Below are 27,145 nucleotides of genomic sequence, written 5' to 3'. Positions count from 1 at the left end.
TGCTTCACCTGATCAAAGGCTGTAAGGCATGCAGAAAGGAAAAGCAGTGTTCTGAGGAAGGCAGCTGAAGTCCCCCTCCTGACAACAACAGTGCAGGCAGCAACAGAAGCCCAATTTCCAACCTGTCCTTTTCTTGGTCTCCACTTGGGTATGCATTCTCACACCAGGAAAGCTGGTCAGCCAGCTCATGGGTTCGAGCAAAGCGAACCATATGCAAACACCAGAGCTGGCCGCATTCTCCTGCACGCAGATGTGGGATTAAGTGCATAAATCAATGGAGACCTGGCTATGACATTTGTGGTTTATACCATAAAGGTCCCCACCCTACCCTCAGCCGCGCAGTGCCTAAGTGAACAACTGTGTCACATTTACTGTCCCATCCCTCCAGAGAGGGAGAAGTAGGTTTATGGGAGCATCTGCCTTTTGCTTTTTGGGTTCCTCTATTGAATTTTTGATTTATTTTGATAAAACATATCTCCATAGTCATGATACACAAGAAGCAGCTGAGGAAATATCCTTGGCTCTCCGAATATGAGATGGTTCGATGACAGTGGCCATTACCTCCTGAGGGCATTCCCTCATTTCATTTACAGGACTGTCCATTGGAAAAGCTGGTTTGTACCATTGCTGTGGAATCATTTTCTATGGGAACAGCCTTACCCATAAATGCATCTGACAGATAAAAGTATGGACAGAGATAGAAATACTGTGAAAGATAACCTCCCCTTCTCCAAGGGGATGATAAACAGTTTTAAAACCTGCACAGGACAGACTTGGGCTAGCACTGCTCAAACACTCACCAGTGAAATTCCCAGCATTTTGTTTAAAATCCTTATCTGCCATAAGGGTACATAATTTCTAAGATTTTCAACATGGTTAAGCTAATTTATGGCTGCTATGGAGCTACCACTTCGTATTTTGTAGATCTTAAACAGAGTTTCTTCTTCCCTTTGCTTTAAGTGGGTTTATTATAATAAAAAGAACATCCATAAGAACTATCACACAGCAATGTAAAGTAACACTTGGCTCAGATTATCACCTTTTCATTACTACAATGCAGCAGTAAAGCAGGTCTGGTCTGGGGGACTTGTGAGCCTTCACAAGCAACAAGTGAAGTCAGTGCTGCTGCTCAGCCCCACAAGAGAGCAGGTAAAACAACAGAAACACAATAGTGGTGTTTCATAAATACCATCATCCAGCCACTGCTAGAGTGCTTTTTAAAAATCAATAAGTTAAATTCTAAAGGCACTCCAGAGACAAATTGGTCATCTGAAATGAAACCTTAGGTGGGCTCCCCCTCCCACAATCTGCTTTTTAAACTGAAATGCAAAGTCTTGAGAAAGCAGCAGTAACACCTTATCTGCTCAGATACAGCACCGCAAGGCAACCTCTTTTAGCCCCTCTTAAAGCACAGAAACACTGCAGATAATACGGATTACAAATTTGCTCAACAGTCTTCACATTAGGATAAACAACTACAGAACTATAGATAGACAAAATAATAAGAGAAACAGCTAAGTTTAACACAAAAAAAAAAAAAAAAAAAGCTATATTTTACCTGTTTTCCACAAAAAGGTTTTCCTGGGAGCAAACTGACTGAAAAATAAAAAAGGCATTGTATCAGACGTTCTAGATATGCTCTGCTGTTCCATTTCCTTCCTTGATTTTAGAATTACCTCCCCTGTTCAGGCTTAAGGGGATTTCAATTCATGCATCATTTGCATTTGCAGAAGACAAGAGGGAAAAAAGGTCAAGAATAAGGTCAGGCCAGTAAAATAAATTCCATGCATTACAACACATTGCCAACAAGGGGTCTCAGTTTGAAAACAAACTGAAACTTCTCAGTCCTGAGATCAGAAGAAGGTGGTATGTGCAAAATACTGGCAATTCGAAGGGGAAGAACATTTTTCCTACATAATATAAGGTTCCACTGCTCTGCCCTACCACCTCAAAATAAGATTGCAGAATAGCACAGAGCTGCGAGTAGGAAGGACAAACAGGAGGAAAGCATGCAGAATTGACAAAGTTCTTCAAAGGGAGAGAAGATACTGCAGTACTTAGAAATACTGTGTGATTTCACATTTTACAGTTGGAGAGAAAACAGTCATACCTGCACTGAGATATAAAATTATGATAATCGTCTTAATAATAATATTAACAACAATAATAGTTTATTGCAAAAATGTTCTCTGCTGGAGGGCTCAGATCCCGAGAAAGGTGAAGGACTCAGAAGAAATAAATCCTATGGGCAAGTGTGTAATTCTTTTGGCATTACTTCATTTTTTATGCAGAGAAATGAAGCTGTGCTCAATTTCCCATGAATAATTCTCCCTCTTTGATTTTTTCGTTTCCCTCCTATTTCATGTTCACTACACGAAGTGCCTCGTAGCTGTCACTGGATTATATCTCCATGAGGTACAGAAGAAAGGATAGTCAGTACTTGCACTGAATTTAAACAAAAGGCAGGCAAAAGGAGGAGGGCACCAGAGATCATGCCCATTACTTCTGTAACAATGGGACTCAGCTCAAAGAATAATGCAATGCCATCATTAGCTGTGCCAAATTTTAATGGTATGAGATATGCACAGATTTGGGATGTTTCTGTTTCGAAAAGGGTGAGTTAATGACCTACTCAAAGAGCACTGGCTGATAACCAGAAGCAACCCCTGCTCATTCCCAGTGCTCCAGCAGATGCATGGGCAAAGTTTTCCCTTGCCACTGCAGCCAGTGCCATCCCATTAGTTTACACAAGGAGGGAATTTAGCCCCGAGAAGGCAATGTGGTTTCTCATTAAAGCTGTAACTCACCCACCCAGCATCCGCATCAGGGAATGTCTGAGAGCTCTGTGGGCTTCCCTGGCAAGCTCTCACCCTGCACTCCTACTAAACACGCAAGGCTCTGGGCTGCATCACTGGCAAGTGTGCCTCTCCTTAGCAGGATATCATCAGGAGCAAGTTCTCCATTGCCAGGGACCAAATGCCCACCAGCTACAGCAGACCTAGGGTTTCACCCCAGGTTGAGAGGAGACACAAATTGTTCCACCTAAAACCACTGGGATCCTTCATACAACTGCCTCTTCTCTCATGTTGTGTACCTTACTCACAAGGTTTCAATAACAAATGTGGCTGTGCAGACTTCAGCGAAGTCTACCTACCTACAAGCATAGTGAAATCACCCCGTGGGCTTGTACAACCTCAACTGTGGGGGTGTGTCTTCACTTTGAGGTTCATGATAGGCATCCGAGTGTTGACTTCACTGCAGTCATATTTCCAAAGCAGCGTTATAGCTGCTCTTCCAGAACAAGCGAGTAAAAATCTTTGCTTAGACCAGAGTACTGGTCTGCATCCCCGCAAATTTACAAAAACAAAGGGGCATGGTACCTGTCTGAAATGTTTTCTAGATTTTATTTTTTCAAGTTTTTAAAAAGACTGGGACATAAAGCATAATAAATATCTGGGATTTATATTTTATCAACCAAGTAGAGGTCTGCTCCCTTTTCAGTGTCTTTATGGGAACCACATTATAGGCTTAAAGACAGAGTCTGTAATAAGTCTATTTGTCTTCCTGGCTGATGATGCTGGCACAGGGCCACACAATCCCTGGAAACTGTTTTTCAGTACAGGTGTGAGGCTGAGAGGCAGAGAAGACAGGCACTTTTTTATTATGTTTTTCTTACTGTTAAAAATCAGATGGCTAAGCAGCTCTGGATTGCAATTTAGCTACTACAAGGTCAGGACTCGCTTTCCTGATCTATAGCATCAATAATGCTCAATTTAAAGTACCAGGAAAGCTTAAGTACACAGCATAGCTGTTGTCAAAAACATTCTTAAAAAACTTGGATCTTGTATACTCAGACACTGACAACAAACCTACAAAAAGAAAAAAGTTATGTAAGATTACCTACAAATTTGCCTCCTTGGAGACCTCTGCATGCAAGATTTCCATTAGGGTGCTCTGTTTGACTAATTGTCATTGATGAAATGAGTATTTCACTCTTCCCATTTTGCAGAACCTTTTAAAGTCTCAACTGGAAAATGTGCATCAGCTCTGCCAGTGCACTAGGTATGCTGGGGGTTGTTGCTCTTGTTTTTAATTACATTAGCCAACATAGATAACTATTAACATGTAGCAATATCCTGCAGTGGATACCTTCAGGTAATCATTTTCACGTCAGTTAACAAGACATGATAGATCTCAGGCTTCCAACTAATGCTTATTGCTTGATCTGCAGCCACAAACAAAAGCTCTGTACAGCAGTACAGGAGTTTTAGTACCTATGGGTTTATGGTAGCTAACACGAGGCATGTCTTTGTTTTGGTTTCATTAATTTTAAACCCTCCTCTTCCTAATATTTTCCTACTAGAAGGATAGGACAGGCTGAAGCTGCCTTTTCATATATTTCTTTCGTGACTGTCTTTAATCAGAGAGTAATAAAGATCCTCAGTGTTTTCTTAAGTAGAGGAATCATGGTTTATTTTATCTAAAGGATCTGGCTCTTCAGAATACACTCCTTAGTCAAAAATAGCCATTACAATTAACAACAAAAAATAAGCAGCATGGTGTATTTCCTTTAATAAGTTCCATGTGTAACATGGGCAATTCTAGCATTTGTGTAAGTATTAAAACATCTAACATTTTTCAGTGAATACACAATGATTACTAGAGAATACATTTATGAACAACGGATGGTCCTTACGTGATTCTGGCTCATGAGGTTATACATTGCATTAACCTTGAAGAATGAAATTTCCCCCATGTAATTTGATTGCTAGTCTTTAGAATCAATTTTCTGCATGCTTAAAAGCCAAACGTAGAGTACCATTTACACACACATTTGGGATTCTCAGTTAAATCTACAATTTGAATTAACACACGGGAAAAGAACATCATCTACTTTTTTTTTAATTCTTTTAAATTGTTCTTTGTCTTTCTTGGACAATTATTTTTCAACCTGCTAAAAGCAACTAAAGAAGTTCAGACAAGAATCTTCTCCTTTACAAGACCCAGATACTCCAACTACTCTGCTCCAGCGCACTTGGCTGTAAAATTCACAAATTGTTGTAAAACTAAGTTTTCAATGAAAGCATGGTTAAAAAAGGAAAGTTGTAGGCTTTGCAAATAAAAACTAACCTTGAAAACAGCTTTGAGCATAACAGAGATCATGCAGCACTGTTTTACTGTTAGCAGCCTGAAAAGTTTGAGGTGCACTTTGTAGTTCTTATTTCAGTGAGTTGGAACGATCACATTTATTAACTGTTTATTTCTTCAGCAGTCCTTTTATCAAGATATCACATTAACATTCTTCTCAATTCCTGCCATTTGCTATGACTCTACACATGACAGGAGTCATTAAAACCTCCAGCTCCCCTTGTCAAAATTTATGATAGCCAACACAGCAGATGGAAAACTTGCCAGAAAGTATAATTTAAACTGACTAATATCAGACTAATCATCATAAGGACTATCATAATGATGGCATTATTCATGAACATATTTATTTTGCTAAAACCTTCCCACTTGGAAACGAAGATATCTGGCACACTAGAGTGCTGCAAAATCAAAGGAAGGACAAAAAAGCTTTCTGTTGGCTCGTATGTGGGGTCCAGGGTAAGATATTTTTCACAGCACCTGAAACACGCACAGAATTTTTTGCCCCTATAACCAGACTGCCTTTTCCTCCTAAATTTTTTTTCAGAGTTCTGACTCTTGGGCTGGTATGTTATGCACAGAGTTTTGGGTAACTCAAACATGTTTATAGAGGGGTGCTAGGTGCAACAAGTTAAAGCAGTACTCTTGACCTTCATGGCTGCCCTTTGGAGACCTCTCATGCAAGCTCTCTTCATGCACACTCTTGATTAGAAGTGAAGTATCTATAATCCATTTGCTAAGGTTTATAAGCAAGGCACTGATAAAGGCTTGACTACAGCACTGTAAACAGTATAGAGATAATAAAAATACCACATGATTAATCCCTCCCTGTCTCTCTGCATCTGTGATTTGCAGGATGACAAGGTTTAGGTACCTACCTCGGAGAAACCTGGGGAGAACTGGATTAATTAATGATTGCAGAGGGCTTTAAAACTATAAAGTCTTACATGCAGTATGTGGCTACCTATAATAGGAAGCCATTGCTCTCTTTCTAAAATTGAAAAAAATTACATTGTCCACCACCACAACCACTGACATCATCCTAAAAACACCTCATATCTGTGAGGAGTGCTCCACTCAAAAAAGCTCAGCTAAGACATATATTCCTGTTAATATTATCGGTACAGCTTGCTGAAATTCACTGCGCTACGATGCTCACTAACACCTGCAATAGCAGTGAGAGAGAGAGCAAATGAGTGGATATGAGAGAGAGAGGGAGAGATTTCTAACATTGCTGATCTTTAAAAATGCTCACTCCCAATCCATTTAAGATGTCTGCCACAAACCATACTGTTACTTAGGTCTTGCCACTCGGAGACGCTAACCCAACGAACCACAACCACCTCCTGATGTGGGCAATTAAAACGCTCACTGCTTGCCTATCTTTAAAACTCATGTATCTAAAGATAAAAACAGCAGCGCATTGTGGAGCAAGGTTCAGCACGCTCTTCCAGCCACTTCCATTTCCCAGCCTGGCATTTCTAGCTGCTGTTTGTGATAGAAACTGCATTATTTTGGCAACAACTTTCCTTACGGTATTTTTAAACAACATTTTGCCTCATTTGAAGTCTGCTTCAAAACCCAAGGATTTTTTGGTTTTGCACGAGCTCCTTTGTAATAAGCCAGAAACAGCAACTTTCACATAGGAAACAGGTTGCAAAGAGGCTTCTGCAGCCCTCAAATGACTCAGTAACTCTACCATATATACTGTGACAGTATTTACATCAGACCCATATGCTGAAAGCAAAACGTAAACCAAAGGGCCTCAGCTTTTGCTGGAATTGTCTCAGTTAAGAAAGAAAAAGCGAGGCTAAAAACATTTAGATGTGGCAAGCTACTTATTAAAAAGCAAAATAACTTATCACAAGTGAGACAACACGCACCTTAAAACTATACAATGTATTCTGCTAAAGAAAAGTAACTTGCATGTTTGCAACTCCAAAACCAGAGAAAAATAAAAGGATATCTAAAATAATACTACTAGCCCTGCAACACATGAACAGTTTTAATTTAAAAGGACACTGCCAAATATGATTTTCAGTGACAGTTTTAAGTGGGTTTATTCCCATATTCCCCTAAGCAGCAGAGCTCCCACTGAGATGTGAGATAAAGAAATAAAATGTTGACTTTTTTCTTTTTTTCCCCTTTTAGGATCCCCTCATTACAGTTTTATAGCAAATTATGATTTTCCTCCTTTTTCAGGAACATGAGGTATTGCTCACAGATCCTTCCTATTTAAACGTTTTCCTCTAGTAACGTAGCTTGTTGTGCAAGTCCTGATTTTTTGGTAAAGGCAGGAATTATAATGCCTATTTCATTTTATTCCTTTCAAAACAAAATCATCAACAATGTGACCAACTCTTTCTGATGGCAGAAACACAGTTCCTTAATTGGTCATTTCAAAAAAACCCGTGCAACTCCGTGTTTAACCTCTGGCTTTTCTTTGTTCTTACTGTCTTAGTGTTGCATCACTGGTCTAAAGAAACAAAACCATGAGGAAGCTCTGCAGAAGGGCAGTTACAAAATTTGATTCAGCTTGAAACAAATACGAAATAACACAGCTATTTGAAATTATTGAGAGTGTCCATTTAAATCACTGCTCTTTGGTTGGCAAAAGAGTAGAAAAAAAGAAGGAAACCTGGACCCACACGAACATGAACATTCAAAGGAACAGGATTAAGCACTCTCCAGACAACATGCTGGGCCTGATCTCTCCTCTACCCTTCTTCCTGCAGCTCTCATCACCTCTTTCTCCAGCAGCCAACCTCCACACCTCTCAAGCTCTTCTCAGACTCTCTGCGCCAATCGCCCTTCCCTGTCGCCTCCAGCTCCACAGGGGAAGTCCAGTTGTGGTGTTTGTGTTGGAGGGGGGCAAGACTGACTACCGGCGAAGGTATGGCACTAAAGAGGCAATTAAAACAACTACTCACATCTTGTGCAAATATTCTCTCCCTCACTCTCTGATACTCCTCTTCTCTCTCTTCAATTGATTTACTTCGTCTGTCATCTCTAAATGGAAGAATTCTGTTTTGCTGAGCAGAAAGAAAACCAGGAGGGTTATATAAGTTGAGCTGTTAAAAACTGCCGTTAAGTAACTGTCAGCTGAGAATAATAAAAGTTCACTTAAACAAATGAAGCATGAAAACGATAGCTGTCGTTCCTGCACGAAGCGCCCTGCGAGGCTGGGCACCCGAGGGTTTCCAGTTAGATACTACACGTGGGTTTGTAGAACGGGTGGCCAACACAAGGCTTTCTGCACAGCTTCTGTGGACCCGCCATCCTAAAACTGGCTGTTCTCACCCCAAGCCTAAGTGCCATTGCTCTCAACTGCTAAGATTTCTGGACTCTCCTACCAGCTGCAAGAAGGAGGAGGGCAAGCAGTGCTGTGCTACCTACGAAATTGAGAAAGAGAAGGGAAACTAGGCTGCAAGAGCTAAACTGCAAACCCTAGGAGAAACCCACCAAAGTCTATGTGTACAAGGAGGAAAAGTCCCAAATATTCGGCACGATAGTTTTAACCATTTCCACGCCATAAGGAACCCTCGACTTCAGTTTCACTGGGAAAAGAAGGGCCATTTGTGCCTCTCAGTAAACTGCAGTGCAGGAAATGGCAGTGCTATGGAAGGGAGGAGAGGAGGACCCCCGACAAGAAATGCTTCATTGGCACTTGGGTTTCAAGTACCGCTCCTTCTCCCCTTGCACCCCAGCATCTGGTGAGACTGGTCATGCTGCCTTCCTTTGGCTGATCCCCACGTTCCCCACACCCTGAAAACACTTGGGGTTTGTTTTCGAAGCCAACTCGGATGAAGCGTAACTGGCAAGGCTGCTATGTACAAATGAAAGTCAAGGAAAAAAAGGGAGAAAAAGAAAGGAAAAATCAGTCCTTTACTGAAAACATGAAGGAGGAGAGTAGCAATGAGAGACGCACTGGCAGGTCCCTCCACAAATATAACCTAAGCAAAGAAAGCATACGCTGTCTTCTTACCTGTGAGAACGTTCTCATAAAAGCAATTCATGTCAGAACCCTTTTTGATTATTTTTTTTGTTAGTATATTCCACATACACAGTTTGCACTGGATTGAAACAGCACAACACCTGCTTTTAAAGGCAGCACAAACACACACATTTCCCTGGCGCTCCCCTACTCATCGGGCTCACCTGAGGTAAGGTAGTGTTATGGCACAGGCAACACAGAGGGGGAAACGTCTGCCACAGTACATGCACAACAAGCAAGTAAGTTACACAGACAGTAAAAGGTGGTGAGGGCACAGGAGGAGGGAGGGAACTGAAAGATGAAACTGATTTATTTTTGGTCAAAACTTCATTTAGGATGGTTTAAAAAGAAAAAAAAAAAATCAACCTGGCCTCACCATCACATGTTTATTTGGGGCAATTTTTTTAAAAGTTTTTTATTTCCTCTCTCCTTTCTGGGCTACATCAGTTTATCATCGGTTCATACTGAAATCCATTTCTGAATGAGTACAATGGAAGGAAGAAGCTGTAGGGAGCGGAACAACTGCCATAGTTAGGCGAGACATTGAGAAATGCGACTGACACAGCCTTCCACGCAGCCCGGAGCCGCTGGCATTCCCCCTCCCGTGGGCATGCAGCAAGTCCTGCGCCAAGCAAACCACCCATGCAAACCCACACACTGCCACGGCTGAAGCGGCCACGCCAGGGCTCGATGCTACCCACGGTGGTACGTACGCCAAAGGAGGCGGGGAGGGGGGCAGGAGGGCAGGGGAGGAGGAAGAGAGCAACAACAAAAGAACAACAATAACATCAGTCAGCCCACCTTCAAAAACAGAACAAATTTCAGCAACTCTCGAACCGAGAACCAACCTGATTGTCTTCTTTATCAATACTAGAGTTATCTCGCTTCAAGATAAATCGCTTCTGGGATTCTTCACCTTTTTCATCTTTTAAATGTTCAGAAAACCTTTGCTCTGGTCTGCCAGCAAAGTAAAACATAGCAATAAAAAAATCTTTCTTTTGGTTTTGCTTTGATCTTTATTTCTCAGTGCTCTTTGTTTTCACAGAGGCATTCAGTGCAAAAGCAGTTAACATTTCTGGTCATGGTGAGACGCTGCCTATAGCTGTCTGAGGCTGCTGTATCGCTGCTAGCTGTTATTGCTATAAATAGCTTTTGTTGTTGTTGTGCAGCAAGGAGCGGGAATCCAAAGTCTCAGTCACTGAAATATTTAGACTCTCCTCACTGTGACTGAAGGACAGGGAAAACAAATTAACATACTGTATGTTAATTTGCTTCCTTCAGTAGCTGTGACCTCTGGCAACACTGCTACTTACTTAGGCTTATCCACCTTTAAAAGTAAGGAAAAACTGATAGAAATCTGAAAAACAAGAGTTTCCTCACTCCTAATAAACAAAACCAGTAAATGGGAGGGACTGATGGTGTTTTGGCTTAAACAAAATATTATCTCATCACCATTAAGTGGGGAATACTCCAGAACAATCACAGAGTATCAATTAGTTCACTGATTTAAACCCATTCAAACATTTATTTATTTATTTAATTTTAAAAGTCAGACCCTACTGGTTAAAAGCTCAACATTTTCAGGTTCGTCAGCTGGTAGGATGCTGTTCCATGTTTTCACCTTGTGCAAAAAGCAGCATCTCATGTCACCTCACCTTATGCAAAAAGCAAATTTTAAGAGGCATCTCATGTCACCAAGCTGGTCACTGCCAACTCCTTGTCAATAAATTACACTTCAGCCTGTACCACTCCTAGACCCAAGCCCATAATGTTTTATGCTCCACTGATGTCAATAGGGCAACCAACGACCTCAAGAACTGAGCTGGGATTCATATGTTGTTATCAACCAACTGAAGAGCTGCTAACGCACAAGCTTTTTTCTAAAAGCAGTAATGTGCTGTGTCATGCTGTGAGGTTTCTATCAGGGAAAACCTGATACAAACTTTACACTCTTGTGCTGAAGGAGCCGCTAACAGCAGTACTGGTAGGAGATGCTCATGTCTAGAGGCTTACATAAACAAAACACGAAGCTTCCACTGATATTAATGGACCAATTCTGAAGAAATCAAAGGTAGAATTTACAGAAGTCAGTGACTTTGGAAATAGAAGTCCTACACAAACTTTAAAATAAAAACCTCAGCTTCATCTTATTTCAGAATAGAAAACTAATCCAGATGCGTAAATCAGCCACCATTTTGTTGTTAGAGCATTCCGATTTGCACTTAAATAATTAGCAATGGATTTCAAATCAAAATACTGCACATATTCATGCCATAATTACAGTGCATTACAATTCACTGTCAATGTGTAGGAAACATTTGTCATGAACTGTTAGGAAGACAATATTAAGAGACAGCAGATCTCCTGCCTCTCTCTCTGTATTAATTTGAAGGACTCCCGCTTCTGCTCACAATCTGCAGTTTTGTGACAAAGTGCCAAAACATACTGGCCTGATTTCCACAAATTCTGAGAATTCAAGAAACCTTTGCCCATCATCCATAGATGCTAGCACTAACAGATAAAGGGCCCAATGCATGAAAGTCAACAGACTCTCCGGATGCCCTACTAGCCTCCTTTTGGGAAAGCCCAGAGGAGCATGGCTCTCTGCATAGTTTTCTAACCTAATGGGTCATTAGTGATGTCTCCTTATAAACAGAAAGGATACAAAGCCCCGTTAATGGGTTGCTGGGTGGGTTGTTCTGCCTTTGCTCCCATTAATGAGCACTGTGCCTGCACAGCCAGAAATGAGGATTCATTCCCCTCAAATATTCTGCTTTGACAGAACCAGCTGAGGAATGTTATTTTTCTGGTTTTACATCCTAAAGCACAAACAAAATTTCTGCAGTTGTACTATCAATGTAAAATATATAGTTGTAAACTATCTGCTGAGCATCTAATAAACTATATACCAAGCATAATAAAATAACTGGGATTTTAAAATGCAGAGAAAAAAAGTAATCAAAAATGAGAGAGAAAAAAGCTTGAAAAAGCAATTTGGGAAAATGTCTCCTCCAACTCCTAACTTATTTAAACAACAACATGGTTTTCATATTTCATAGCATCATTTTCATTTTTTAATCCCATTTTCACTTACTTTACGATTTATAAAACGTTTCCACTTGTCAGAAGAGAATAGGAGAAGCGTGAGATCAAGCCACGAGCCTAAACTAATGATCCAGTATGTGCCTGTTAATAAAATGAATCTACAAGCCCAGTAGGTGATTAATCTCCAGTTGTGAAAAGAAGTTTGCTTGGGCAGAGAGACTCTGCGAATGTGCAGAGCATTATGGAGTGCCACAGTACTACCAGCGCTGTGAGAAGGTCCATCCCTCCCAGTCATCACTGCAACTCTGGGTCACCGTTGCCAGTGAGGTTGCAAACAGTATGACCAGCTCAGTTAATAAGGATGCAAAGCTGAGGGAAGACTGTCAGGTGAAAAATAGGATACCGCAGCAACAAATATCTTCAGGTACGCCAACCTGCAGGCCTCCCTCAAACATTAAAAATCAGAAAAGAACATGTAGTTGAAAGAAACGTAAGCTAACTATTTTAAAGAAGATATCAGAGTCCAACAATATTTACATGTGTTTGTGTTTTTTTCTTCAATACCATTTACTGCATTTTCTTGTCTAACATCTATTGCAAAAATGTATTATTAGTAGAATACAGATGGCAAACAACATTTAAAACTAGTAAGTGGAACCAAATGCTCTAATTTTTGGATAGAGAAGAGGTTGACTCTGCAAAGATTTGGGTCTGGTCCTCTGATGGAAGTCAGGGCAAGTTCCACATTCACAGCTTTAAAGTTCCCTGTAACCATATAATGCATTTGCTAAAAGGAAGCAGAGTCATTGTGGTTATTATGGGAAATCTGTTGCATTAGTTTATGAATTTGCAGGTGAATCAACTGCTTGAAAATGGAAGAAAATCATATGTAATTTTTAGTAAGATGCAGTATACTGTCAATACACTAATACAGTATATAATTACAGTAATACAGCAGATACAGTGAATTCATCTTCTGAGTCTTAAATTAATAACATTAACATTTACTTTTCTCCTAAGCTGTTTTTATCCCTGATACTGTCAGTAGTAGAGTCTGCACAATATACCAAATTGTGTTCATGCATTTAAGGGAGTGAATTTATCAAGCTTATTTCAGTACTGGCACAAATTAAGATTTTACTCAAGTCAAAGCATGGTTTACAATTACCCATGTAAAATCACGAACTTACTCACTACTACCACACTGGTTACCTAATTTATATCTTCAAACCCTAATCACACCTCAGTTTAATTTTAAGTGGTAAAAATGGGATTTGCACGGCCTTTTTACAGATACACTGAATACTTCTGAAGACCTTATCACTAACTCGAGTACTCTAACTATTTACAGATCTTCTGAAAAAAAACCTCAAACAAAACAACCTACAATATGTATCCTATATGGGTGGGTTAAACCTGTCCACACAGTACACCCATCTACATGCTAACAACCATGCACAAGAAAACAGACAAATATATGCATACAAAGAGCTCTGCCCACCTGTATGACATTCAGTATTTCATTTAGCCCCCATGTCTGGAAACAGTAGATCACCTAAAAACCTCAAATCCCACTGCTCAAAAAAAGCTTACAGAGGAAATACCAATTCTCTTTTAAGTCAATAGGAATTTTGCAATTTGGGAACTGTACTAAGAAAACTGAAAGGTATGACCCAATTATACCCTAAAGGCTCAGAAACCAACACACAATGAGGGGGAAATCACACAGGCTAGAGATACAAAGTTTGGGGTGGTTTTTTGTTTGTTTGGGTTTTATTTCATATAACCTTTTGATCTTCCAAATTTTTATTGCTTGACAGTATGGGTGGAAGCAAAACATCTATGCCCTAAAAATGCAACTTCACAAAACCACAATGGCATATAAACTCATTTAATATTTCCTAAATGTGTCAGGTAGCTCAGTCATCTTTCTGGTAATGTGTTCCAGAACAAAACACACAGCGCCTTTTCTCCTTTCCTGTAAAGCTTTTGATCAGGCGCTACGAATGTTTAAGAGAAATTGGATCTCAGAGTGTTAGTGCTCTTTTTCACACATCCTCAAGCAGCTGGGCAGCCCCCTTTTCACCCCCAGATCTGCCAGAAAGCTTAGGCCCTTTCAGCAGCCAAGACAGCCTCACTTCTCCATCCTGCCTAGCAAGGTAGCACCATGCTATTTCAGGTAGGTGGCAGCAGGATGCCTACAGGGAACCAACTTCAGTAGGTGTCCTGCAGCACCCAAACCTTTCACCATGAAAAGCTTCCTAAAACTCTCTGAGCATCTGTGGACTTCTCTAAAGTCTGCTCCAATCACTCAGAACCTTTGAAAACCTTTTCTTAATCCATTTTCTGTCACAGTGAAAAGATGAAGAGGATGGAGTATGAAATAACTTTTTGGTGATCAGTTTACCCATTTACCAGACACAGTATATAACAGGAATCATTAAGCCTCCCATCCAGTGCTTTTCCCTGGTTCAGGAGCACTTCTGCATACTTCACTGCAAAATCTGGTCTAGACTTCAGGAGATTATTCAGGCAAAGTCTCAGGGCAATACCGCTTTCCCATTTCTAGCAGCTGTGTTCCTTCTCATGCAGCCAATGATCACTTCAACTCCTTCAGCCTCCTTTTTGTGTTGGGAGATCATTATAACAGTCACTTCAAGATATGGGTCAAGTTTCTTATATCTGTGCTTGGAATACTTTCACTGTGAAGATGACTGAGCACTGGCACAGCTTGTCCAGAGAAGTGGTAGTCTCCATCCTTGGGATGGTCCTGGCCAACTGTCTCTAGGCAGCCCTGCTTGAGCAGGGGTGGGTTGGACAAGCTGACCCCCAGAGGTCCCTTCCAACCTAGGCCATGCTGTCATTCTGTGAAACACCGAGTCAGATATATAGTAACAAATCTATAGCAGAACAAAAACCCCATCACTACCTCTTTTAGATTTTTTTTTGTGTATGTGTGCTTTTTCTTTTGCAACTTGGCCACTATCATTACCTTTCTCATTTTATAGTTACTTAAAAGCCATCTGTAGTCCTTACTTAACAAGGCCTCAAAGACACTTTTCTAGACTCAATCCTTACAATGAGCCCCATATTTCTGAAATAGTAAAGCTGGAACAAGCAGCAAAACATTTCTGTGTGTCAGAAAGGAAAAAAAAAAAATTTGATAGCAACATCCTATTCTACTATCATCATGGTGATTTTAATGTGAGCTACTTCCATTCACTTCAGCAGAGTTCCTCTCAATTTATCTCTGTAGGACAGAAAACAGAGTTCCGCCCTGAGGCATATTTTTCACAGGGACTCTTTAAGGACGATCCCCCATTACGTGCTCATTTTATGCTTTTGATTCTGAGTCAACCATTGTAAGTAGTAATGAAAAAACGCCCAAACCCTAAGTACCTTAACCAGGTATTCACTGTTTAATCAAATTACAGATTTTAAAAACATATTGCAGAGTGGTAATAGCTATCAGGTTATACAAACTAAGGAAGTGACAGGGCATTTCCTTGAGTCTGCCATGTTTAGAAGGAAACTAATGCAGTTTCATAGACCTCTATTTGCATGGGAGATAAGAAATCAAATACTGGGAAGAAAAAAAAAAAATCTACACTCATTTAAAATAAGTTAATTAGCTCTGAAATAACTGGCTAAGAAACAGGAAACACAGATACCACACCAAAAGGGAAAATCGAAAGAGAGACAAGCATGAGCTCTGAACATTACGGTTCTGAAGACTTAGTCACTGTATTAGCAGAGCACAAAAACAGTCTGGTATTGTCAGGGCTGACTTATACACAGCACATAAATCTTTATTATGAGGCATATGTTTCTGACAGCACCACAGTGCACAGGCTGTTGCAAGATGCCTTTCAAAAGAAGCAACAACCTCACCATGTGTGGAAAAGATGGGTTTGCCAGTACAGCGCCTGATGTAGTTAAAAAATCTAGCAAGTGCTGTAGCACACGTCATCTGCAAAAGCCTCACAGGTAACAGCAAAGCAGCTGTCTGAAGGAATACATTATAGGAAAGAATTCAAAAGTGGAGATTGCCGCAGTGTGCAAGAGTCTAAAAAAAGTGAACTTTGCATTTGCAATGCAATGTTCATTTAGTGCACATAATGGGTGACAGCATGTTAATATTCCTCTCCTGAATGAACGGCAACACAAAGTGAAAGATAGGTAGGGTAATGGGGCTAGGAATGGGCAAAACACTACCCCTGGGTACCCACAGGATCATCATCTGGCAAACAGAACGAATAACTGACAAAATGTTCTTATAAAAGGACGCCATCAGGAGAGCAATGGGACGGTGAGAGTGGGGGAGAAGCGATGCTGCTGACAGGATTCAGAGAAGTTGTGAAGATTTAGGGCACTGTTACACAGGTGTTCTGATGGTTTAATGGTGTTTTCTTGTTATTTGCACTTGTCTTCAATTAAACTGACTGCACAGTCCAACATCACATTGGCCTCTATTTTGAAGGCACGCTGTGACACAGTATGGTGGCTTTTCTTGCTTTGCTAGTTTGTGAATATCTACTACATCTGCCTACTGTGCTTTTTTTTGGTTTTATGCCAGAGGCTCTCCTAGGGCTCTGCATTACTGCCACAGTAAAACTACATAAGTATTACTGTTTCTTTACTTTATCTTGCAGGCCAAAACTCCATTATCTGCAGTACAAATGACTGTTTTGATCATGGAAGCATGGGAATGTATTCTGGGAGTTTGAGAATTTACAGAACTTGGAAGCAAATATCATTGTCAAAAGGCCCCACCTTAATGATGAAAGGCAGAATTCCAGCCCTACAGGTTAAATTATTTCATTAAATTCTCTCAGAAAGACATTTTTCAAGAATGAGGGCCCAGAATTACAGCCTTCAAATAGGTTTCATGTATTTAGAGGCTGATGGATGATTAAAACACAGTTTCAAAAAGTCAGAGTGGGAATTTAAATACAGATAATTGTTAAAGTACAGCACAGTTATATTATCACAACTTAATACTTAAAACCACTCAAGATGGCATTTCAAGCATTTGAAGGTAAATGCCTCATTAACAGATTGCTGCTTTTACAGTATGAGTCACTAAGAACTTCTGTTATGATGATAAAAGCACATTAAAAGCCATAAAAAAAAAAAAAAATCAACTCTGTACAAGACGATTCCTTCAAGGTGCTGCCTTCTCTGTAGCACAAGGGGAAAAAAACCCTCAAATACCAAATGCTACATTCTTCCTGGTTAAAGACTGTATACTCTTTAATATTTTTTTCAGACTCTAAACATGTTCTGTATTTATAACTAAACAAGGATGTGAAAAGTCACAAGTTATTTTGACAGGCATTCTCCCCCTCTAAGTGGGGTTGCAGATAAGACTGGCAGGACTGAAAGGAAGAGCCAGTAATGTTACATGGAAGCAACGTCTCCCTGTGGTTTTCGTTCAACAAGTGTGAAGTTTATTCTGTCACTCTTGCCCACCCTTCAAGGTTCTAAGTCCTAGCACCCCAGCAGCATGATTTCAGTGGAGCTGGCACCAGTGGCATTTCCCATTATGAAAACCATGGCTGCCGGAAAGATAGAGTTGATGTACACTATATCTCTTCCATGCCAAGTTATTCTGTGTGTGGACCAAGACGGGCAGATCCTGAAGGCTTTCCAAGTATACAGTTTTTAAAGAACCTGATCTAATGTTGAGGTATCATCACACAACTCATGATCCTCACAAGCTTTCCTAAAGCTTAACACCAGAAAGTCATCCTGTTTTAATCTATGGATGCAAACCACAGTACGTGTTGACTCCCTGAGAGTCTGCCTGATATTTGGCCCAGTATTTTGGGGCCAGAACATGGGAATCTAGCTCTGAACTCAGGGGAGAAGCTGGCAGGCTAAGGCCACACTGAAATACCATCTCTTCTGCTAGACCAGGATGAAGGATCCTCTCTCAGACAAGGACCATTTTAGGAGCTTCAAAATGGTCTGCTGTCCTCCTGTGATCAAGCTAAGATTATTTCTGTACCTGAGGGACCTGCTACTCCTGCTCCCTCTCTCCTGGACTGGATTTAGTTTTTGATATTCAGGATGTCTATTGCGACTGAACATCTTGCACAGCGCCAATTTATTTCCAGCTAGTAGAGGCTTATAAGTGGTAGCATAGTTTATTACGGAATTCATTAATATTTGATTTTAAGGCTGTGGCATACTCTGTAAGTGGCTGAAAATTACAGTGTTGCATAACTGCTGTGATCTATTTTAAATTACATTTTTCTATTTTAGAAGTTCAAAAATTAACAAGGAAGAGAGAGAAAGGAACCAAATTCAAGATTTGAAGACTACCAATGAAGGCAAGATGGCTCCCCAAAAGCCAACAGGCTAGTGAATAAACTATTAGTCCTCTTGAAATGCCCCATACATACAAATTAATACCATAATAGATTCTTGTGCTTCCTTCTACTTCAGGCCATGAACATTTTCCCTGTCTCCAGCAGGAAGAGTTGTGGATCAGAAGTCATCCCCTGAACAATCATTGGCCTGAAGAAGAGCACCTGTTTTTAATGAACTGTCAGAGACAGCTTCACAAGACTACCTTGGAAACAGTGAGCAGAAACAACTGACTTTGCTTATAAAGACAAAGGTTTCTCAAAACTCACAATACTTTTTTCATTTCTAGTGATCATGTCATATTTTTTACATTAAGCACGAGGCAGGCAACAGAAGTGTAAAAGGCAATTACTAAAACCAATTTGGACCACCTCTAAAATTCACTTGCTCGTATATCAGCACTCATTTCTGAAATGCCCAGATTTAAAGACATTATTTCACCTACTACCCACATACAGTTACCTCTGAGGAAAGCATAGAGGCCATTTCAGATTTTCAGATCTCCCTCCAGTGATTTGAAAGTATAAATGACCAAACAGCATCTTGATTAATGGGCACTTTCCTGCAACAGCTTGGACGAGCACATAAAGACATAGGTTAATTACTCATGCAAGGAACAGCTCCCCTCAACTGAATTACCTACTTGCTATTCCATAGCACTCTCTTCCTGGGTAACCTCCCATCTCCCCACACAGAGCAGGTGACAATAACCTTCTAGGTTTGTCAAAACTTATACTGTTAGGTGGTGTGATAGTAAGGATTTAAAAAAAAAAAAGAGAAAAAGAGATATACCATAGATCTCTTCTGACTAATGCTTAATTAATATTTCATTACAGTATAGAACAGCTGTAAAGTACATGTCCACTTTAATTATAAACAATTTAGTTTTGATAAACTGCATTAGATGAAAATTTAATATTGGAGCTATTAGAACTGGTTCATTAACCCTAACATCTCATTCACAGAGTAAGCAGGTCCAGTATATAGCTCACACTGATTGAAGTAAGAATGAAGCCAGTATTCAAGGGTCAAATTCAGCTCAATTTCAAGTGTACCAAGAATTTTATTTTTTTTCTTTTGTATCTTTCATGTAAAACAGGCATGTGGCTGAAATGAGAGAATGCTTGCTCAGAAAAAAAGGCTGTCCTAATTCAAGTATCATTAAAATAAAGAAAATAAACATTTTCAAAAACAAAACAAAATGACAGGGAGGAAAAAATAGCTCAATCTCTTCCAAATGAGCATCAAGCAGTGAAATGATGAATGTGCACAACCTCAAATAATGTATTTAGCGGAACAGTGACAACTTCACATCTGAAACAAATGACTGTAGCATAATAGTAAGATATTGCTAAAATCCCTACCAGTTGTTAACATATTTACACCCTGAATTACTTCTCCAGTTACCTCCTGAGTGAATAAAAGAAAAGCAGTTCCTCCACATCAGGTGCTTCTCTCTTGCGATAAAAAGCTGAGGCATTGCAGTTCGTGAGGAGGCTCAGGTCGCTGCTGGAGGCAGACATTTCCTAAACCTCAATGCAAAACGTCTAATTCCCCCTTAATGCTTTCCTGAAGTGTTTCTTGGGAAGTTCCCCACTCCTCCTCGGATGTGAAAGCCTTCCCCTGCATGCAAGGAGGATGCGCTGCCCAGCTCTGGGCTGCAGCAGGAAAGGCCAGAAAGGAGCTGAAGGCTAAAACCCAAGCATCACAGCAAGGACCACTAGGACATTGGGCTCCTGCATCCTAAACACAATTAGTATTGCACTGAAAAAAAGGTTTTTTTCTAATCACATTCCTAATTTAATCCCAGACTGAAGTAAACAGATTATTTTTGTATGAAAAATAATCAAGAAATAAAATCCACAAAACCCAACATGTGTTACTCAAATGCTACATGTGTTACCATGTAGCTACATAAGCTAATAGTTATTATTCTACATCTTTTTTTTTACTGATGTTCTCACTAAATTCTTAGTTGCATAATGTATTAGTTCATCTTAAACTGGAACAAAATGTCTCAGCCAATTACAGCATTATTTCTGACTTATACAGTTTTTCCTTTTTAAGTGCATACATCTAGTATGCACCCTTATATTCCTCTACACATTTGTAACATATGACACTGGTATGCTGATTGGGCAACAGCAACTGTAAACCAGAGGGAAAGTATTGATATTCACAGTTTCTGCTTATTTCTCAGCAGTCAAGGAGCAACTATTCTGCAGTGAAGATGGGAAAGAGGTAACTGCAATAGGAAACAGGGGAATGCAGCTGACTCCACAGTCCCTTGAAGAAAAGTAATGCAAGACTCCAATTAAAAAAAAAAAACCCACAGAAATAACAGTGTACACATATGCTTTCCTGCATCACGTGGCTCATAAAAGTGATTCCGCTCTCATGAGATCATTAGTCTGTGTACATATATGATAATCAAGGATAGCATAAGGTGCTTAAATGCAGATGCAATACCATACAGCAAACCATTTGCCAGATAACTATTCTGTGTTACAACAGGGGGAAAAATAAATCAAAACTGGGCTTCAAATGCTCTGGCAAACATTGAATTGATCTGACTGAGATTTTACAAAGAAGATACAGGTGTTCAGGTACACAATTGTAACTACTACCATATACCTAACTAAAGAGCCATTACAAATTGTGTGTGGAAAATGTCCCATCTTTCCCATCAGCAAGCAACTGCTTAAAGAAATTAAAGTCATTTACACTGAATACCTTATTCAGTCAAGGGGGAAGGCATACTTTTCTGCATGATCCAAAGGCTGTAACATTTGGCATCTCAAGGAAGAAGTCTTGGCACTTCAGCCTAGGGTAAAAAAAAATTTCTAGAAACTATTCCTCATTGAAATTGCCAATGTTCAGTGAATGCCATTTTCCTGACATGTCTGTAGGTTCCTGTACCAAAGTTCAGCTTCTTAAGATGGTGAAATTGGCACAGCACACCTCTACTGTCATAGATGTTACCTACAGCAAGATCATTCAGTGTATACACAATAGAAGCCTAAAGAGAACTTTTCTTCTTTGCTTGCAATTCAAACCACCCTTACACAGAGGAGACAGAATAACACAGATTGTATGTCATAACTATGAAGTCTTGTAGGTTATTCAAAGTACATACTGTACCTTATATGTTTTCTTCTGCTGATACAGTTCAACCCTAGGAACCCCTAAGTAACCCCTGTAGAACACACAACATCATAGTATTGCTCAAAGTTTTTGATGTATCTCAAAGGCAGAAAGAAACCTTCCAACTGGGCCAATATTATATTAACATTTACATATTAACAGAATAGGAAGAAAACCAAATATTACAATGATCATAACTCACAATGCTCTTGAAAAAAAAAAAAATTAGTCATAACTGAAGATGAGAGTATTGGTATAAAGTTGGTAATAGGTATGTTACACCCTCAGAATGTATGAAAATGTCTAAATACAACCATTATATATCACAAGCACTCCACCTTCTCAATTCTGATAAGCGCTGCCACTCATGCTTATATAAAAATGTACATGAATGCATGTGTAGGCTGTGGTACAGACATACTTGTCACATGGGTGATGATCTCAACCAGATGAAAACCCTTTTCATTTACCAAGCACACTTCCCCTACATTTCTACACCTATCTACAGATAATCAAATGAATGAATCTGATTGAACTGATATGTATAACAATATGAACAGTTCCGCAAAAAGCTCTGAGGCAATTCCAGTCGTTTGATAGGAATTATGGGGAATATACAGAATAAAAGGTGGCACATACATGGTTTTTTGGCTCCAATCTGGGATGCCCTGTCTAACATATTGCCCCAATTCCAAATTCTGTTTATATCATATTTCACTGTCTTAAATTCCCCGTACATTTCTGTATATCTTTAGATAGATGACAGGCAGACACAGATGACAGACAAATATACATTACAATGGTGACACAAGAGCACTTTCATACTGAACAAAGCAGACTTTGCATTATAGGTAGTATTTGAGCTCTTTGACTACAAAACAAAACAACAACAACTACAACAAAATCCTCCCTTGTTTTCTCATCAAATTCTCTCATGTATACTGCTGAGAATAAGATTTCAAAAGTTGGACAATTTCGTTAAGCAGGACTTTGTATGATATGAGACCATGAAAAGTGATATTTGTTTTCCAAAGTTGTTCTCCTTTTTTAATGTAGTCTTAATTTCCAAAATCATATGGAAAGATAATTTGTTTTTAAAATCCATTATTCTGTAACAAAAGCTAGAGTACAGAGACAACTTTATGAAGGTTAACAAACATTAGGGTAGTTGAGATCATCTCTGGTTTAAAATTTTTTTCATAAAAAACCCTTCAAAACCAGTATGACTTGTTCACATTCCAATTAAAAAAAGGCACCTTAGATTAAGCTCTTCATCATAAATACTCTTCAGACTGCCAAACTGTCATTATGGCCTGACTGTATTTTTAAGAGAGATTTCACTGAGACTTCATGAAAACTACAGGATTGCAATCTCAGAGAGATTCAAGTCCTAATGCTTTTTTACTATCATTTTTCCCTCTCCATAAAGCAGCATGGATGACCAGACAAGCCACAGCCCTCCTTCCAGCTGCAACCCCTTCAAGAAGCACTGTTTCAAATTCCAAACCCCCTGAAATATAGGTACTTTATAGGCACAGGTATATAGAGGTGGATATACACTGGCCTAAGATGGCCAGTTGATAAATGAAAAGCCTCCATCCACTCCATTCATAACCTAGTCCCCCCTCTAACAGATCCTACTCTGTACCGCAGCACCTCTAATGTGGTGGTGTTACAAGATTTTCCCAACCAGCCTGTTCATCTCAAAGTCATTAACTCTTCTGGCACTTGTACCTCCAAGCACCTGTGGGCAGTGAACACCGTAGGTCCCTGCTGAACAGAATAAATGCACCTCACTGCCTGGAGCCAGGGAACAACTCATCACCTGCAGGCGTGACCAGAGATGTGACATGAACCCTCCCTCAGCCAGAGAAATAAACCACAAGGTGCTTACTGAAGCCCACACAGTGACTCGACCGAGTCATATGCTCTTCCCAAACAGGCACACACGCACAGAGAAGTCACAGCCGGGGCAGAATTTATGAATTCTTGAGTATGCAAGAATATTCTTCCCACTTCACAGTAGGCAGTTAAAGTACTTTGGAAACCATATGCCATAAAGAGATAATTTATTGTCAAAACGCAAATCTTCAACATATCTGTCTATGGGGCCTCTCCATACATTCGCATAAAACTATCAAGGCTCAGGCTTACAGCACCACATAACCACGTTGAACAGCATTTCAGCTGCTCTCCAGATTCTCCGGTATTCTGGATACTGTCCAAATAGTAATTAATAGAGTCAACACAATCCCAGCACTTGGTGTTGATTCTGAACCACACAAAATTGTCTCCTCTGAGAGTACTGAAATGCAGAACACATGAAATCACATCGGACGCTTTCAGATGTGGAACTTACACAATATTTGCTGTAGATAATAAAATCTCATCAGCCCTTATTCAAGCTGGATAATAACAACCTATTTTCTGTCAGAGCCAGGGACATTTTAAAAAAACATGTCATCTCCTCCAGTTATGAAAAGAAAGAGCTACTTCTACAAAGCTTTATTTTACAGCAGTATCAAAATAATGTAAATAACACACTGGAAGCACCATGATGCAATATGAACTTCATATAATCCGGTTACCTACCACCATATCACTGCAGAAGGGAAAAAAACCTGCCGTTCGTGTGGTGCTTACACAACAGCTGTACTCGCAGTCAGAGGGGCAAAGCCCTGTGTTTATTTCTGGAAGATCTATACAGGAATGGTGTCAGAACCAATTTATCTGTCTCCGTGCCTCACCTCCAGCTTGCAAGACCACAGCTGAAAGGGTCATTCAATCCGTTATACCCCTGCAACGTCCTGCCTGCTGAGCTTGCTCACAAGGATGACAGTTCACACATGGTAAACAGCCTTGCTTGCTCATTCCCACCACACAGGAAGCCACCGCTTCATCAGAACACTCTGATAAAGTTTTGACTGTTGAAGAAGACTTCAGTGTCCTCTTCAGAAGCGCTGTACAGGCATTTGCAACAGTGCTTCCAGCGCTACCCATCTCAACGATGCATAGCCACACAACCGAGCAAGGCATTATCAGATATTAATGTGATATTATCACATTATCAGGTCAACCAGGAGAAGGCAATGCTGTGAGGAAAGATCTGTAGCAGTTGGTGCACAACAGAGGTGACACAGATGTGAAATGAAAAGGGAGAACTGTAAAGAGAGAGGAATGCCTAAAAAGCATTCAGATACGATTGTGTTTTGTTTAAGATGAAACTAATTTTTTTTTCTCATTTACAGCTCAAAAATGAACACCAGTTTGCTGCATACCCAGCTTTTTCTTATTCACACCCAAATACAGCCCTTGCACAGGGGCAGGTATTACCAGACCCTTAGCAGCCCAAGTGTTAGTTTTATTGAGTTACTATAATCTTCTTGGCTTCTGAAAATCAGACTGTTAGTACATGCTTTGTTCAAACCTTTAAAAACATTAACGTCTAAGTGCTGTTTTACAGATGTCTGAGTATCTCGGGGATAGCCCACGAAAAGAATCTAAAATAAGTTGTCCATGATCTTAGATTTACTTCACACACATGGAAGATTTTTAGGGCTCAGTGAAATAACAAATACCAATGTGTCTGGCTCAGGTTTTGATCTTCCAAAATTAGGTAGTCCCTCTAGCCTTCTACAGGAGAAGCTAATAACATTTAAAAAAAAAAAAAAAGTACTCTCTGCAACTGCATCTAAGTAAATCACCTAACTACTGGATATGTAAATGAAATAAATGTTTTTATTTCTCCTACTAATTGAATACAGGAAGTACACAATTTTCAGATGGGGCTTTCCTGTTCCAATACCAGATACCAAAACTTCATTACCCAGTCATAATTACTTCCTCTTCATTATGTAGTTTATAGTTAAAGAGGGAGAGGAAGGCTACAATTCCATGGTGGTTTATACACACGTGGCACTCAGCAGAACGAGTAATGCTGATTTAGACAAGGACACACGACTGTATCTTTGCTAAATTAACCAGAGAACTTCATATCAAGCTTTTGCTAGCTTTATACAGGTTCACGGAGGAGAGCATAAAGCATGCCAGCATAAGTTTAACCTGCCAGGAATTTTGCAATGCATTTGAACCATCAGAAGGAATTTACATCCCATAAAAACTCTGTGGTCAAACAATGAGATTTGAAGAGAAAATAAAGAGGAACCAGGAGGGAAGAAGAGGAGGAAAAGGGAATGAATGGTGGCAGATGGTGGAGGGGAACCAAATCCTAAGTGACCAGGTGGGGCAGAAAATGACTCTTCAAACAGGGAGAGCCAGAGGAAGAGAAGAGGCAATCTTCCAAATATATTTGTGTTCTGTAGGAATATAACTGTACGGTATCAGGTGACAAGTAAAGCAACGAGCTTATTTCTATAGCAAAGTAGTGGCACTAAGGAGTCAGGGAAAGTAACATTCCAAGGTACTGTGTTAAGTTTCTTGCAAGAAGAGACAAACTGAGTTGATTTCTCCTTATGCATCTTTATATCCTTAAATTACCTTACAATGCGAGCCCTGTCCTCCCCTCCCACACTAAAAAGCTATAAACAGCACCCATTCTTGCTACCAAAAAAAAAAAAACCAAACCACCACCACACCACACAGTCATGGTACAAACCAGCTCTTATGAAAGGGAACAAGGGAAAACACAACAGTGTTGCTACTTACATTCTTGTATTGCTGGTCTTGTTGATAATTACAGATTTTCCAGTCTGATCCACATTGTGATCCATTCCAAAGTAAGCTGCCACTCTGTGCACTAACATCCTCTGATACGACGACATCTGAGGGAACTTTTTATAGTGATTACTGGAAAAAAAGAAAACAAATCACACTGATAATTACATTCCCCTCTGAGCTATAATTAAATGAAAATAGCAATACATTCAGTAATTCAGTGGACAGAAACCTAACTGAAAACTTCTCCTTTGTGCATTTACATATAAGTGTTTGCTACAAGAAGGCAAAGAAAAGAAAAGAATTATTTTTAGAGTTTGTAATAAACAATTTCCGTGTGCTACACTGGGACAAAGAAAGCTCACGTTTCATGGTATCTACTATTTTATATATTGGGAAGAACTCATCCCCCAACCCCTCACACACACTCACACTCCCTGCACAAACAATCCCACAGATTTGCTGAGACACTAGCAACAGCTTTCTGTCTTTCTCCCAAAGGTCAGATGCAGGGTGATGCTGGAAAGATCTAGTTTGGCAAACACTCCTTTTTTCTCTCTTATTGACAAAATGCTTATTTCCTGTCAGCATAATTTCTTCCTCTGCTGCTATTCTGACTCTCTATTTTTTAAAGCTGCATAAACATTTTATTATAAAGACCACATGGTAGCAAAAATCCCTCCATGCAAGTTCAGTTTTATTTTCCAATGCATTAGAATAACATAGCACACAGGGAAACCCATGAGGTAGCATATTTGATCATCCTCT

General features: G+C 39.8%; 1 protein-coding gene across 19 annotated transcripts in view; it reads right to left on the bottom strand.

The window, feature by feature from the left end:
- Nucleotides 1–27,145, bottom strand: part of ARPP21 (cAMP regulated phosphoprotein 21) — a 204,345-nt gene that overhangs the window by 70,618 nt on the left and 106,582 nt on the right. For 14 of the 19 annotated variants that reach the window (XM_074858134.1, XM_074858103.1, XM_074858219.1 and 11 more), the window contains exons 9-12: nucleotides 26,369–26,509; nucleotides 9,991–10,099; nucleotides 8,079–8,180; nucleotides 1,559–1,596 (exon numbers count right to left, since the gene is read on the bottom strand). In XM_074858134.1, the coding sequence (XP_074714235.1) occupies nucleotides 1,559–1,596; nucleotides 8,079–8,180; nucleotides 9,991–10,099; nucleotides 26,369–26,509 (390 nt within the window). The remainder of the gene's footprint in view (nucleotides 1–1,558; nucleotides 1,597–8,078; nucleotides 8,181–9,990; nucleotides 10,100–26,368; nucleotides 26,510–27,145) is intronic. The other 5 variants (XM_074858190.1, XM_074858200.1, XM_074858210.1 and 2 more) reach the window with 2 other exon arrangements.

This window comes from Strix uralensis, chromosome 1 (assembly GCF_047716275.1).
Source record: "Strix uralensis isolate ZFMK-TIS-50842 chromosome 1, bStrUra1, whole genome shotgun sequence".
Taxonomy (NCBI): domain Eukaryota; kingdom Metazoa; phylum Chordata; class Aves; order Strigiformes; family Strigidae; genus Strix; species Strix uralensis.
Note: the sequence above shows the minus strand (reverse complement) of the source record. Positions and strands in the feature narration are given on the sequence as shown.